This window comes from Protopterus annectens, chromosome 3.part0 (genome assembly GCF_019279795.1).
Source record: "Protopterus annectens isolate FY-2018-M chromosome 3.part0, PAN1.0, whole genome shotgun sequence".
Classification (NCBI taxonomy): Eukaryota; Metazoa; Chordata; order Ceratodontiformes; family Protopteridae; genus Protopterus; species Protopterus annectens.
In genome coordinates, this window is record NC_056731.1 from 135,555,896 (window position 1) to 135,573,115 (window position 17,220).

General features: G+C 37.5%; 1 protein-coding gene across 1 annotated transcript in view; it reads left to right on the forward strand.

The window, feature by feature from the left end:
* Positions 1–17,220, forward strand: part of MALRD1 (MAM and LDL receptor class A domain containing 1) — a 3,217,568-nt gene that overhangs the window by 347,080 nt on the left and 2,853,268 nt on the right. Inside the window, exon 6 of the mRNA XM_044065510.1 lies at positions 13,549–13,973. Coding sequence (XP_043921445.1) covers positions 13,549–13,973 — 425 coding nt within the window. The remainder of the gene's footprint in view (positions 1–13,548; positions 13,974–17,220) is intronic.

Genomic DNA, 17,220 nt, shown 5'->3' on the forward strand with positions numbered 1-17,220 from the left:
CACAGTAAGATACAGCCTACACTACTTGTATCCGTACAGTCCTCCTGGTTGTAACTCACTTACATAAACACACAGTAAAATACAGCGTGCACTACTTGTATCTGTACAGTCCTCCTGGTTGTAACTCAGTCACATAAACACACAGTAAGATGCAGCCTACACTACTTGTATCCCTGCAGTTCTCCTGGTTGTAACTCAGTCACATAAATACACAGTAAGATACAGGCTGCACTACTTCTATCTGTACAGTCCACCTGGCTGTAAGTCAGTCATGTAAACACACAGTAAGATACAGCCTGCACTACTTGTATCCATACAGTCCTCCTGGTTGTAACTCAGTCACATAAACACACAGTAAAATACAGCGTGCACTACTGGTATGTGTACAGTCCTCCTGGTTGTAACTCAGTCACATAAACACACAGTAAGATGCAGACTACACTACTTGTATCCCTGCAGTTCTCCTGGTTGTAACTCAGTCACATAAATACACAGTAAGATACAGGCTGCACTACTTGTATCTGTACAGTCCTCCTGGCTGTAACTCAGTCACATAAACATACAGTAAGATACAGCCTACACTACTTGTATCTGGTATATTCCTCCTGTTTGTAAATCAGTCACATAAACACACAGTAAGATACAGCCTGCACTACTTGTATCCATACAATCCTCTTGGTTGTAACTCAGTCAGATAAACACACAGTAAGATACAGCCTGCACTACTTGTATCCATACAATCCTCTTGGTTATAACTCAGTCACATAAACACACAGTAAGATACAGCTGCACTACTTGTATCTGTACAATCCTCCTGGTTGTAACTCAGTCACGTAAACACACTGTAAGATACAACCTACACTACTTGTATCCGTACAGTCCTCCTGGTTGTAACTCACTTACATAAAGACACAGTAAGATACAGCCTGCACTACTTGTATCCATACAGTCCTCCTGGTTGTAACTCAGTCACATAAACACACAGTACGATACAGCCTGCACTTCTTGTATCTGTACAGTCCCCCTAGCTGTAACTCAGTCACGTAAACACACAGTAAGATATAGCCTGCACTATTTGTATCTGGTATAGTCCTCCTGGTTGTAAATCAGTCACATAAACACACAGTAAGATACAGCCTGCACTACTTGTATCTGTACAGTCCTCCTGGTTGTATCTCAGTCACGTAAACACTCAGTAAGATACAGCCTGCACTACTTGTATCCATTTAATCCTCTTGGTTGTAACTCAGTCACATAAACACACAGTAAGATACAGCCTACACTACTTGTATCTATTTAGTCCTCCTGATTGAAATTCAGTCACATAAACACACAGCAGGATACAGTCTGTACTACTTGTATCTGTAAAGTCCTCCTGGTTGTAACTCAGTCACATAAACACACATTAAGATACAACCTGCACTACTTGCATCCATACAGTCCTCCTGGTTGTAACTCACTCAAATAAATACACAGTAAGATATAGCCTACACTACTTGTATCCGTACAATCCTCTTGGTTGTAACTCAGTCACATAAACACACAGTAAGATACAGCCTACACTACTTGTATCCATACAGTCCTCCTGGTTGTTACTCAGTCACATAAACACCAGTAAGATACGGCCTGCACTACTTGTATCTATACAATACTCCTGGTTGTAACTCAGCCACGTAAACACACAGTAAGATACAACCTATACTACTTGTATCCGTACAGTCCTCCTGGTTGTAACTTACTTACATAAAGACACAGTAAGATACAGCCTGCCCTACTTGTATCCATACAGCCCTCCTGGTTGTATCTCAGTCACATAAACACACAGTAATATACTGCCTGCACTACTTGTATCTGTACAGTCCTCCTAGCTGTAACTCAGTCACGTAAACACACAGTAAGATACAGCCTGCACTACTTGTATCTGGTATAGTCCTCCTGGTTGTAAATCAGTCACGTAAACACACAGTAAGATACAGCCTGCACTACTTGTATCCGTACAATCCTCTTGGTTGTAACTCAGTCACATAAACACACAGTAAGATACAACCCTCTTCGGCCGTGAGCTTTTGTTTCTTGGTTTACCCGTCTTGGTTTCTAAAGATACAGCCTGTACTACTTGTATCTGTACAGTCCTCCAGGTTGTATCTCAGTCACGTAAACACACAGTAATATACAACCTGTACTTCATTCATTTCACTGTCACTTGCATTTTTCTTCCCCCTCCTCCATTCTCTCTTCTTCTGGCAATACCCCTACAGTAACATAACCAGAAAAGAGTAGGGCAAGTTCCCCATTGCCCTGGCCAATTTTCCACTGGCAATATTAATAGCATCTCTAGTGTCTCCTGAAAATGGACTATCCCAGGCAACAAAGAATAAATAATAATAATAACAATAAAACAAACAAATAGTGTCGGGGATAATTTCCTTCTGTGACAATAATGGAGTGCCACTTCATGTTACTGATACATGATACTGTCCTCTGGACACTTTTGCTGCAAGTGGCGATGTGCTTCATACTCCCTGTAATAGAGATGGTATCTAAAGCTGTATGGATCTCATTATTAATGGGGCTCCAGCCCTCTAAGCAGGTTCTCATCTCTATCCATTCAATACTTTTGAGCACTGCTGGTTTGCATGCTTCCTACAAATGCCTATGAACATATCCAACCTGTGTCTATACCATGCCCTGGCAATGTGAGTTGGGTCTGTGCTAGGTACTCCTGTGTTACTGCCCTATTTTTCTTAAGCCTACAGAAGAAGAAGTACATGCTTCTAATACTGCTTTTTAATAGACAAGTTGAGCACTTATGAGACTGTCAGCCACAGGAGTCCTCCATGATGGAATATTGTGCACTCAACCATGAAGGCCACATGATGCTCTGTATGTTTTGTTACACTTACTCTATCAGTCCTCAACTAGGAATGAGACAGACATGAGTGTCTCTGGGTCATCTGACTGTGACACATGCACATGTATTTTAGTATCACTGTTATACTGCAGATGTGCTGATATTAGACATTTGTTCAGCATCAGCCACCTCTGCCTGCGTCTATCACTTCGTCTGCATGCGAATGGATTGCAGTGCATCATGGTGAACATGTCAACTTTCTTTAAATCAAAATTTGCTCCAAGGGTACCCATTTAAAGTATGTGGCAAGCAAATAAATGCATTGAATTCCTTCTTATTCAACCTTACCTGCTAGCAGCACTCTATCATATAAGTGCTGCTCTATTTCCTCCTCCCATTGACAAAGGAGTGTCCTGTACATATGTCAGTCTTGTGGACTGGATAATGGACTTGTCGGCCACAATCTGCAGTTCATCGATTCATATGTTACTACTAGGCATGACATTTGTACCACCATATGTAATGGGCCATATACTCTTGGAAGAATCAGAGATAGGTTTACATTCCTTCTTATTAAAGGCCATACTATTAAACCATGGTGTTAATGTATGTGAACCCCTTCCACTCTTTAAGACTTAACATGAACAGGGCTAAAGTATTAACATTAATTATCATGCACCAAAAGTTTGTTTCTTAGGTGGTAAACTCTTTAGTTAATGAATCTATCCATCCACAAATTCTTATTATGCTATAAGTTAAGAGTTTCGTAATGTTCGCAATACCTCTAAAGTATCTGAGGTAGAGTAAATCTAATTAAACAGGGTTTTTCATAGCCTAAAAGGCAAAACAGCAACGTCACATAGTCTTTGTATGATATGGAAGAAAATGAAACATGATATAATCTGTTCAGATTGCTAAGTAAGCATGGCTATTTCATTCTCTCAATCCTTGGCCATCCATACCTTATGCTTGGCTCAGCTGATCACACTAGTCATGTAGCAGTGACACTGGGCCAATGTAAATTTGTGAGCACCTACCATATAGATGTCCCAGAGTATCTGAGCCTTTAATAGGTGGTCTGCACCTTCTCTGTCCATTAGCTGTAGGTCATGCCAGCAGACTGCCTGCAGCCACATGTTGTGTTAGTATTGCTAAAAACATCTCCCTTCTGCCTGTCTCATGTCATGGACATGCTGATTCTTGTTTAGGCACCGAGAGAGTACACGTTGCTAAGGGTAACTGTATGGGGAATGAGAATGCACCTATTCCACAGAGGCACGTCTTCACAGCATGAAGGTCTTATAGGGAGTAATGCAGTATAAGATAGCATATTTGGCAGAGGTTAGACTCTCAAATTTCTGCTTACATGACATGGTAACGTCCCTTTCAAAGAACATTAAGCATAGGCGTAATGACATTATTTTTTAGGAAACCAAGACAAACACAGAAATACATTGTATTAACACATACAAATGCACATATGTAAGAGGTCTTCTCTTTTGCCATGACCCTGATGTCTAAGGCCATTGAAAAATAGAAAATATATACCTTACTAGTGAAATTCAGATATCTAGTAGTGAACAATACTGTGCTTTTTTCAAATTGAATATGATCCGCATGGTGACAATGCTTAAAACTCCACATATGTATATGCAGTTTGTGTACTAGATAGTCAAGTAATGCATCGTACTATGAATGTCTATAAAACACTTAATTCCCTTTTGTCTCATCACAACATCTTCAGGCAACAGGTATACAAACGATTATTATAATTTTCATGGTGTGGGTTTCGCATAACGGTTAAGGTTTTCTCCATATAAACACAAGGTACAGCGTTTTATTATGACCTCAGGTTATTGTCTAGGCTTAAAAAGGCCCTTCAGTGCAGTTAGCCTACTCTTCACCTATGAAACCAACGCAGTCCCATCAGTGATGCACAGGAGCTATGCATTCAGGTGCACTGTACAACTGGACAGAAAACACATGCAAAGAATGTGATTCACAAAAGTGTTATATATGCACTGTCTGCAATTTTGCTTTAGCATTTAGTTCTGAGCATTCTGAAATGCACAGATATCTTGGTGTACCTCAAAATGTAGAGGTCCTGCATGGTGAGTCAAAAAGAAAGATTTTTTTTTTTATTTCTTTAACAGGAATCACAGGCAGCAGCTACTGAGTCATTATGATAGATATTTCAAGAAGGTAGATACATAATACAACATGGGCCAGGAGCTATATAGAAGCACAGGCATTCCACTACCTGCAGAGCAGTGAGACATTCTCATGATGATCTCAAACACTGCATACCTGACTTCCTGCATGAGTGATAATGAGAGGCATAAAACTATGACTACAGATATATTTTCTCAATGATTTCTTCCTACTAAGTGCATACCGCTCAGTCAAAAAGCTCTACTATGTGCATATTTCTCCATGAAGAGGTACATCTCAACAAGGTGGGCTATGACTGGATTTTGGAGATGCTGATACCATCTCAAGATGCATAGGATTACTATCAACTTTAGAGCTGACTGTATTTACACCACATATCACACATATGGCAAATTCTTCATTGTGTTCCAACTATGCAAGACCAGACCACCTAATAAAGAAAATGAGACCCTGCAGCCATCTCACCCACGTCTTGTTCATATGATGCATGGTTGTTCTGATGTCAGAGATGTGGTTGCCTCACTGTGGAAGGATAAATGCCTCTGTCTGGTACACTACCATATCCCCCTATCTGCAGACTATTCAAAGCTGGTTGAAGTAATGGTGAATTGTGAGGTGGAGCAATTTCTTTACCAAATTGGATGATACCTGTAATAAACTGCAGAGTCATGGAACTGCAAGCCATGACCGCTAGATTCCTGAGGACTGGACAGCTCCAACCATCTTCTACATGGAATCACCAGATACTGATGGTTCTCAGTACGTTTCCTTGGCAGATCACCTGTAGCTAGCACCTCACACTATTACCTTCCTGATGTAAACTCCTTCCCAGAGTATTATGGCCAGAGCCTTGTTTATGGTCCAACCCTCACATCACCATTTTTCTACCCTTTGTAAGTATCCATCCATCCCTTGTCACCCAGCACCACTCTTTGTCTGTATTGTTCCATGTTTTTTTTATTATTCTGAAAACTATCCTTTACCCTCTTTTCTTAAATAGTTTGCCTTTGCACACATTACTTTTAATCTCTCCCTTTTTAATATAGAAAAAAGAGGCCCTATTTGTTCTACGTTTATGTCTCCATGCTTGTCAACTGTTGAGCCAACTACACAAAATGGATCAGATAAAGTGGTGAACCAAGTCTTAGTTAAAACTTAGACAAAAAAAAAGACAAATATAAAAACACCAAATTTTTAATGTGCAAAGCTTTCGGGTAAAGACCCTTCCACAGTGCAAATGTAAAAAACTTTAAAACAATTGATATTAAAAATAATCCAATACAAATCACATGTGACACAGTCCACAATCACAGTAAACATATAATTACTCAGTAAAAATTTCATAAACCATCAATAAATATTGCATATAATATAACAAATATCAAATACAGAATACCTATAAAAATACATACATATTAGAAAAACATTCAAAGTACCATCATCGTCAAAATAGGTTTGACACAAATTGCAGTATTGATTCCAGGCTGAATGTGTGCCTGCAGCCGTAAAATCCAATTATACTATCTTATTTCTAAGACATTGTTAACATCGCCACTTCTAAAGTTCCTAAATATGAGATCTATCTCCCTAAATTTAAACTCACAATCTTGCCCATATTCAGAAAGGTGTCTACCCAATGCATTAGAATATTCCTACGCATTTCAGACTGATGTTCCGTAATACGATCTATAAGTTTATATGTTCAAGTACCAAAATAAAAAGCAGAACATTTTACACAGGTTGCTAAATAAATATTCATGGTATTACTTGTAGCAAAGCAACTGAAGGTATATTCTTTCTTAGTTTTAGGATGTATATACTTATTACCAGTATAACTGTATTTGCAACAGGCACAGTTATAACAAGGAAATGTTCCTTGTTTCTTACTTACTACTTTGTTATTCCTACTTAGTGAATTTATTTCCTTTTAACAAAGCCATGTTTTTAGGTTGCTACAGTTCCTATAAGCAAAATTAGGTTTATCACCAATAACCTGTTTCAATTCCAGCATGACCTTTAGGATGCCCCATTTTTTTGAACTAAATATTTATAACTTCACTGGTCCACCTATTATAAGTAGTAACATACTTTATATAGTTCCTTCACAAAGGTCTAACATAATGTTCATTAATGGCTGCATCATCTCTAAAATAAGATTCAGCTATTCCATCTCTTTTCATCATTACCTCAGTCATAATTCCCTTCAAACTAATCATCATAGCCCCTTTCTTTAAATCCCTGCATGGTCTCGTCCATCTGATGTAGGCAATTCCCTTCATCTATATTGTCTACTTACTCGCAACAACTGACCCTTTACTATACCTTTACAAACATGAGGTGTGCGCATACTTTCTTTGTGTGTATAGCAATTAATTTGAACACTTTCCTTGCATGTATAGCAATTAGTTTGAACCTTTTTTTCTAAAAAAATACTTGTGCCAATACTATCTGCAGTTTTACTAGTCTAACATCCAAGAAATGTATCTCATCCTTAGAAAAACTACATTTAAATTTAAGGAAGTTAGTTGTATTCTCAAGATACTCAACAAACTGGTTAAGTTCTACTTGATCCCCCTTCCAGATCAAAATAATGTCATCCACAAAATGTTGAAAAAATAATAACTTACTGTTAAATGCAGTATGATATCTATAAACAAGCTTGTCTTCCCATTGATTTAAAACAATATTGGCATAAGTATTAACTATGGCTGCACCCATAGCCACACCAGATCTTTAGAAATATAATTGAATTTCAAAGATAAACACATTATTAGTTAAAACTACTTCCAGTAACTGACAGATATTATCAATATCCCTTCCATACATATCAGTATTGATGCAAAAGAAGTAACACACAGCATCCAAACTGTAATCATTTGGAATAAAGTTAAAAAGTGAATTTATGTCTAAAGTTACAAACAAAAAATATGTTTCAGTAGTAGATTTCAAATATTTATATAACTTAACTAAAACGTCACCTGCATCTCATGTAAAGCTTCTTATCTTGCATAAATACTTTGTGTCTGTTGCAAATGCATTTTTATTGGTAGTATGTATGTACTTCCTAAAATTAAGAAATACTTAACTTTCAGTTAGTTTGTTAGATGTAATACTGTGAACATCATTTATTTATCAACCTGTGTAAAAGTTCCACTTTTTATGTTGGTAAATGTACACATAAATTTAAAGACTGTATTGTAGAATATCAGTCTGAAATGCATAGGAATATTCCTTCTAATGCATTGGTTAGATGCATCTCTGAATAAGGGCACAATCATGAGTTTAAATTTAAGGTGATAGACCTGGTACTTAAAAACATTAGAGATGATCTTAGAAGCAAGAAAGTATAATTGGATTTTTACGGTTGCAGGCAGACGTTGAACCTGCAATCAGTACTGCAATTAGAATCAAACCTATTTCGACTATGAAACAAATGCAATATAGTTAAAATGTATGTATATATGGGTCTACTTCTATATATCGAAAATCCACAATACCGAAGACCGGAAAATCAAGACGAGAAGGACGAAACTGAAAATCACAAACACAGTAAGTAATCCCAGGGCAAGTAAACACTTGCCCAACACAACATTAAAACACAACTAAAACCCATCTAACTATATATACTAACTCTGGGATTGCACTACAGTGGGGAAAGGCCACAATTCCCCATGTTGGACAAGTGTTTACTTGCCTGGGAATACTTATGCAGTTCACGATTTTCAGTTTTGTCCTTCACGTCTTGATCTTCCAGTCTTCGGTATTGTGGATTTTCGATATATAGAAGTAGACTCGTGTGTATATATATATATATATATATATATATATATATATATATATATATATATATATATTCCTATAACTGCAATGTATTTGTGGTACTTTGAATGTATTTCTAGTACATATGTATTTTTTATAGGTATCCTGTATTTGATATTTGTTATCTTATATGCAGTTTTAATTGATGGTTTATGTTTTTTTTATTGAGTAATTGTATGTTTACTGTGATTTCTAGCTGTGTCACATTTGATTTGTGTTGGATTCTTTTAAATGTGAATTGTTTTACAATTTTTTACATTTGTACTGAACAAGGGTCTTTACCTATAAGCTGTGAACATACAAATTTGGCAATTCTGTTTTTTTTTTTAATTTTTAATTGCTGAGTCAACCCCAGTCAGACTTGTCCCCCAAGGATGGGTGTTCACACCCTCTTTGGCAGATCTGTCAAGATTCCAATCTTCATATCAAGCTCATGACACCTAGGCTTTACTGAAGGTTTTGACCCTCTATGACAGTTGACCTGGCTAAAGGGGTGCTATATCCACAAAATACAAAAAAAAAATTGTCATTGGTGGTTTAATTTACAATGAGCTCTGCACACTATTGTGTAGTCCCTTTGAGGTTGTGGACATAGCTAAAGAATGCTTTGTGGTTGTCCTTGGCCCTGGAGGCCAAACTTACCTCAAATTTGCCTTTGGTTGACTTTATTTGTCTTCTGAGTTGTTTGTTTAGTTTGATGAGCATGTTTTTACCTTGGGTACTGCACCTCCTAAATTTGTCATGACTTTCTTCCTTCTGTTGTACAGCCTATTGATTTTGTGATTCCACCAGGATGGCTTGTTTTTTGAGTTAGTTCTATACTTCTTCCTGGTGGGTACAGCTGCTTCTATGCAAAATATATATGTGTGTGTGTGTGTGTGTGTGTGTGTGTGTGTGTGTGTGTGTGTGTGTGTGTGTGTGTGTGTGTGTGTGTGTGTGTATAGATTTATATACATATATCTATACAACAAACAGATCTGTTGCACGCTCTGGCAAAACCACAATGCACGAACCAAACCGATATCCACTCCAACAGAAGGTCCAGCATAAACTTCACCTCACTCATATATATGAAAAACAACTGTTGGAGTGTATATGTATATATATGTTTTTTTGTCATAGAATGATGGATATTATGAAAAAACACTGCCATATTTTATTAACAGATGAACAGGTTATTAAAATTCTCAACATATTTCCTAAAATTGTCTTATAATAACATCAACATTTTACCGACAGATTGGTGCTCTGTCCGTTTGTAAATGGAAATTTGAAATTGAATGCGTAGACTGGGAACACAGCATGTGCATACTCTGCAGCATGCATATATATGTACTGGAAGTGGAGACATTTGTGCTAAATGGAGTTATGCATAGTATGAAACAGCATTACTTGCTTTCTGTTCTCCACTGCCTTATACTGCATCATTCCCCTGCTTTTACATTCCGTCATCGAAAGCAACTTGCATTGAATGGCTATTCCCTGAACTTTAAACATTAAACATTACTTATACCGAACAGGCATATCTCCGAAAATAAAATCATTGAATGGCCATAGCTGACCAACATAACATAACAGAACCAAAACATACTACTTACTCACTGGTAACTTAACTATATGAAAGCCTGCCCTTTCCTCAGTTTTGTGAGACCTAGGAGTTGGTGTATATAATTAGCAGGAGTGGGGGGTGAGCACACAGCCCCCCACAACAGGAGAATTCAGTGAACAGCAGACACTACATATGTGGGCTGGTGCCCCCTGCTCATTATATATACCAACGCCGAGGTTGCACTAAATAGGGGAAATGGCAGGTTTTCTTATGAATAAGTTACCAATAAGTAAGTAGTATATTTTGTTTTCATTGTATTGGCCAGCTATGGCCATTCAGTGACTTTATTTTTAGAATTATGCCTGTTCAGTAAAAGTAACATTTAAAGTTTAATGTTCGCGGAGTAGCCGTTTGATACAACTTGCATTCGATGGCCAAAGACAGACTCACTACACCTTACTGGCAACATATCTAAAAATAGTCTCCAGGGTTGGGGGTTGGCATAATGGTTAGATGCAGGGTTTGATTCTTAAAGGAAATAACTAGCTAAGCTTAAAATGGCCAACATGCGTGGTTGGCCTCTTATGAACAGTTGACTGGGTTACTTATGGTATCATATTCATTCATGAGTTCGAAGGAGCTGTGTACGCATTAATTTATGAATGTTCCAAGGCATATAGAAATTCAACTAAAAGAGATACTAACATATTAATGATGTGAGAAAAGGAGGCGAAAGGTATTCTATTTGCTCGACATATACAAACTACTATGCATAATTTACATAATCTAAGGTTGTTTGTATTATTGCAACACTCATTTTATCAAAGTTGACATAAAAGATATTGTATAGCTGCATAATAAAGACTGTTATCTTATTTTAAGATGCAGAACTTATCAACCACATGAATTCAATGTTGACATTACCTGGTCAGTTTTGTTATGAAAAAAACTGTATATGTTTAAGAGCCATATTAATGACCGAGTAAATGCTCTTGTGTTTGGTGTGTATATATTAGAAGCTTGTTGGAAACTTTATTTTATCTTCTTTTCAATGAGTGCTTTGTCCGTGACTCTTATTGAAATATGAATTACTCAGACACAGCTGGGGTATTAAGTGCAGCAAGACAGAAACACTCTTAAAGCTTTGTCAACCTTTGATTCTTATTCATATTATTTAACTGATATAATTTTATACAGCAAGAGATCAATCCTCATTTCTCTGCTAAGAAATAACTGTACTCCAAATGTACTCATTCCATTGGTCTGCTGCTTAATATGAGATTCACATAACTTGCCACATTTGTTCTGTTCTACCACTACACATTAGCATGTCCAAGCTGAAGATAATGATTGCTCAGAACCACTAATGCTGGCTATACATCTATAATTAGTATTTCCCATACATCTCAGTTCTTGTCAATATATATATATATATATATTAGAATTATGCCTGTTCAGTAAAAGTAACATATATATATATATATATATATATATATGGGTCTGTTGTGTATGACCAAACCACCCTAATGCTGAATGCAAAACACAAGACAAAAATCAGTTTGATCATACACAATAGCAAACACAAACAAAACCAAAAACAATAATATCAAGATATCAAGGGAGGAAAACAATTTCCTGCCTCGATATTAAGACTAAAACCCCCAGTAACACTATCCTCAAATTTGTTTGAATAGTGATAGCATTTTTGCAAGGTTAGCCATTAATAAGGAGGGCATGGGGTTCTAGATGTGGAGCTATATGCTTTGTGAGTTTGCAGTTTAATCATTGCTGGATGCGTTCTGAGTTAGAAGGTAGGTTTTGAGGTTTTCTTAAGTGTTATGTTTCATCACTCACCATGGCTTCTGTTTTACTGCTGGAAATGTTGAATTAGTTTGGAAATGGCAATTAGGATGTTACATGTTACTCATTATCGCTGTGTTCAGATGTTAAGAAAGCAGTCAATTGTTGCAGTTTATTCTTAATGCTTCCACCATTAAGAAGAGCTATTTAGATTTTTTTGTAAAGTAGTTGAAGGAATGGTAGACTTTGGAGACCAGAGTTTGTTTCACTATAACTTTAAAAAAAGTAGGATTGTAAAGTTTTAGGAATTTGATGAGGTGTAAAAGTGACTTTCTGTTTTAAGAGGGGTTAGTGGGTGAAGTAGGGAAGAGAAAAAATATTTTGATTATCCAGTGAATGTGACAAGGTTAAGAGAGAAACTCAGTGCGCAAACATTAGACCTGGTATAGTTATCAAAGACTATTAGCTGTAATTGGAAAAAAAGTAGGTAAGGTTTTGGAGAGACTGGAATTATTTAAGCAAGGCTGAGTAAGAAATTGGAGTACTAACTTTAGAGTGAGTAAGGAGGTGGCATGGCAGATGGGCGAAGAAGAATGACAGCAGAAGTATTCAAGTACACATGTACCCCTTAAGGAGCCTATATGCAAATGAGTACTGAGTAGGGGGACAGAACTTCTACTCTTTCCAGGTAGTAAAACTCTTTTAATCCCCTGATATTTTTTAAATACAAGCCGGGGATGTTATTCAGCACTGCAAAAGTAAATTCTAAGACAGTTATCAACCTTACTCAACACTGTGGCAAAACCATTAAAGATTTGTAGGAGAGTGACTAATATAGTTCAAGATGGAGGAGACACCTCTAAGGTGAGGCAGACAAGTAATTACCATGAACAGAACTCATAACTGTCTGAAAAGAAAAATAAATATATGCAAGAATATACCAATGCAGCCTTACCAAAATCTAGAGGATCAGCATCACGCAGTCAGAAATTATACAGAAGCCAGATGATCTGTTGAAGTCAGTAAAGTGTATTCATTTCCTGAAGGAGGTCTGTATTTTATGTATATTGTGTATGCTCTTAATCTTAGTCTAGGTAGTTAGGATAAGATTGTAAGCTACATGTTACTGAAACTGCCTGCTTCCCAACCTTTGCTATTTATTTTTGTATTGCTCGCAGTGTATATTGAGTGCTTATTAGAACATCTCCTAGCAAGTGTCTTTTGTAAATGGAAACTGGCCAATGGGTTTAAATTCATCAATAACATAAAATAACTGTATAAATAAACAAGACAAAAAAGAGCAAACAAACAAGGAATGGGACTGATAAATATGTTAATGTTGTTTCTTTGATTTCAGCCCATGAGTTGCAGTGTGACTTTGAAAATGGCTTCTGCAACTGGATACAAGACACTAGTGATGACTTTGACTGGAAAAGAAGTCATGGACCTTATCCATCACTAAGAGATACTAGACCCATGAAGGATCATACAACAGGAACTGTTGACGGTTTCTACCTGTACATAGATACCTCAAAACCCCAGTCATTTGGAGACAGAGCTATGCTTATTAGCCCAACTTTAAAAGCCACAGTGCTGACTAATGACAGAAACTGTACCTTCCGTTTCTATTACCACATGTATGGAAAACACGTTAACAAGCTAATTGTCTATAAGAGAGTCACAAGCAACACAATGGGACAAGAAATCTGGCATAAAGAAGGCAGCCAAGTCAACATGTGGCTTAGGCAAACAATCAGCATCACAAGTTCTGTACCATTTCAGGTATGTGTTTGAAGAGAAAAAAAAATAGTACAGACATAAATTAAGTGCATTTCTTGTAATCTGATTAGTGAAATATCATATTTAATGAAATATATAATGCAAATGTTTATGAAAAACTTTCTTTAGTGATACCTTTATTTTCATTGTTATCTTTATTAATTAAGCCTGGCAGCTGGCTTAGAGGAGTTAGTAGCTTTTAACAAGCTGTTTACTGTGGTGCAAGGTATGATTCCCTCAGCTTCAATTGCCAAACTGTGTGACTCTGAGCAAGTCACTTAACCAGCCTCTGCTCCTCAGCTGAGTCTGAAAATAGTTCATAGAGTCAGTGTACTACCCCAGAAAACAAATATAAATAAATAAATAAATAATTAAAAACATAGCCAACCTTCTTCACACAATAACTGGACAGCACTTATTTCATACTGTGCACAAAGTTTATTCTAAGTTATAATTTGATATGTTACATTTCGCTAGGATGGATAGATCGTGTGCTTTCGCTTACTTGTCTAAGGAACTTTCACTTAATTGTCTAAGTAATTTGGCCACTTTTCTCTTAATGTCCCTTAGATGGTTTCAGTCACCAAGCCAGTACTATGTGAAGCCAACAAAGCCTTGGAAACTAATACTATTACCAGTTACCATAGCTGCATGTGTTATCCATGCATTCATCCAAGTGATATTTCCTGTAATTATATCAGACAAATTATCAGGATTTAATTTACTTGTCACTTTCTTTCTGCTGTAGCAAAGAAAACTCTAAATGCACTATCATCTGCAAGACTTACTGAATAAACTTATTTCATGAGTTTAAACAATCTGATATAAGTTTTACAAACTGTATATGTATTTGCTTATGAAAAGTCCATATTTTATATTATGTGTTATGTTCAATATGAATAATAGATCTTTCTGTCGAATATCTGGAAATCAACTCCAGAAATAAATTCACAAAAGGTAGAATTATTCTGCATGCTGAATAATTCTAATCTTTTTTGTTTCAATGATGCAATTTTGAAAGAAGAACAGTTTAACTTCCTTGTAGATGTATTTCTTAGTTCATATTTGGCTCATGTGAGATGTGCCAGATGGATAAAGAAAAAAAAAATACTTTCTGACTCTGAAATTAATTTCCTTTTAGTGTGAAATATTTAAATTATACTGCTTTTTCTGCATTCCCATGTATTTTGTCCCTGTGATACCATTTAAGCTTCATTTCAAATCAAACATCTAAGATAGAAATGAAAGCTCTGTTCCTATAGCTTCTGTGAACTACCTTCAGTATATGTGGCATAAGATTTCTAGCTAGAATGGCATTTAGTTAATTTCATATCATCTTATCTCAGGCTAAAGATAACTCTTCAAATAAAAATTGCCCTAGTCAAAGGATGGTCAGCCATTTTTTCTAAGTACAGTACCAAAAGTTATGATTTCTAATCTTACAGGTTTTTCAAGTACCAGGTAGGTAAACTGCTGGAAGGAAGTGTTAATTGTCAAGCTTGGATATGCACTTTTTTAAATATAATTGTATAATTAATTACAATCATAGGTTCCTAGGTAGGTACTAGGCAATCTGCCCGAAGGCATTTATAAGCCTAGCTGGAATGTGTTGACTTTCGCCATCCCCTTAGATTAGTTCCCTGTGCGTCTGTCCAGCAGAGCCATTGAAGTAATCCCTGGGGTAAACTTTCTTTTTCCCATCCACTCGTCGAGGTTTCTCTTGAAGAGGGTTAGTGAGGAGTTCTGGCTAATGTAGATTGGAATCTTGTTCCAGAGCATGGGAAGTCTCTGGGACAGGAATCTATCTCTCCAGCATGTCCTATTTATTGTTGTGGTGAGGTTTAGATCCCTGGAGCATGTGGCTCGAGGGGATATGGTTTTCTTTAGGTGGAGCATGTCCATCAATTCTGGGTAGGACATGGCCTTGTATTGTCAGGTAGAGATCACCTCTGAGTAAACGGTATGCAACCGAGTACAGCTGGAGTTTCTTCAGTCGAGCTGCATAGGGCACCTGCTTGAGGCCAGTTATCCTCTTGTTGATGTACTTTTGTGGTCTTTCCAGTTGTTGCAGGTGTCTTGTAAGGTACATCCCAAATGGGGCATTGTACTCTGTGATGGGTCTGATGAGTGATGCATAGAGGGGCCCAGTGACCTCTTTCGATCTGGATGCAAACCCTTTTGTGATTAGGTGGGCCACATAGAAGGATTTTCTAACCACTTTGGCAATGTGATTATCAAAGGAGAGGTTACTATCTACTTGGGTCCCCAGATCCCTTATTATGCCTTCCACATTTAGGGGACTACCACCTATGTGGTAGTTTGTGGGTACTTTGTTTTTTCCAAAGGGGGTGACTATGCACTTTTTGGCATTTAGCTTGAGGCCATGGTTTTGACACCAGGTGTCTGTCTCAGTGAAACCCTTTTGGAGGATGTCTGTGTCAGCCGGAGAGTCAATTATAGCCCCTAGTTTGCAGTCATCTGCGAACGTGGTCAGTCAAAGTCCTCCTGTGCTTGTCTGTACCTCTGAGACGTATATGCCGAACAGGAGGGGTCCTAGGACTTTGCCCTGGGAATGCCACTTGTAACAGGTTTAGAGTCAGACCTAGCTCCAGCAACTCTTAGCATGTGGGTTCTGTCCATGAGCCAGTTGGCAACCCATCTTGTGACTTAGGGGTTTATGTTAAGGCTTGTGAGCTTGTCTATAATACCTAAGTGGGGAATGTTGTCAAAGGCCTTTGCAAAGTCTAGGTAGGCTGTGTGGACCACCTTTCCATCATCTATAGCCTTGGTAACTGTCTAAAAGAAGTCCACCAGGTTTAGGAGGCATGCTCTGCTCTTAAGAAAGCCAAACTGGGTAGGGTCCAGTGTTTGGAGGTTTTCAATGACTCTGTTAATGAAATCCATGATGATGCACTCCATCGCTTTGCGGACCAAGCTAGTCAGGCTTATAGGATGATAGTTCCTGGGGTCCGTTGTGGCTCCACCTTTGTGGAGCAGAATAACCATTGCTGTGCAGCACTCTGTGGGCATGTAGCCTGTGGAGAGGCTGAGTTTAAACAGTGTGTTTAGGTGAGGGGTTAGTTCATCTTTGAGCTCATGTAGGACGCAGCTTGGGACACCGTCCAGTCCCATTGATGTTGTGTTTTTGGCTTTAAAGAGGGCTGTTTTAACCTGAGTGTCTGTGATTTCAAGGGCACTACATTCTTCTGGTATAGTTATGGGCCCTTTTGGGGGTGAGAGGGGGGTGAAG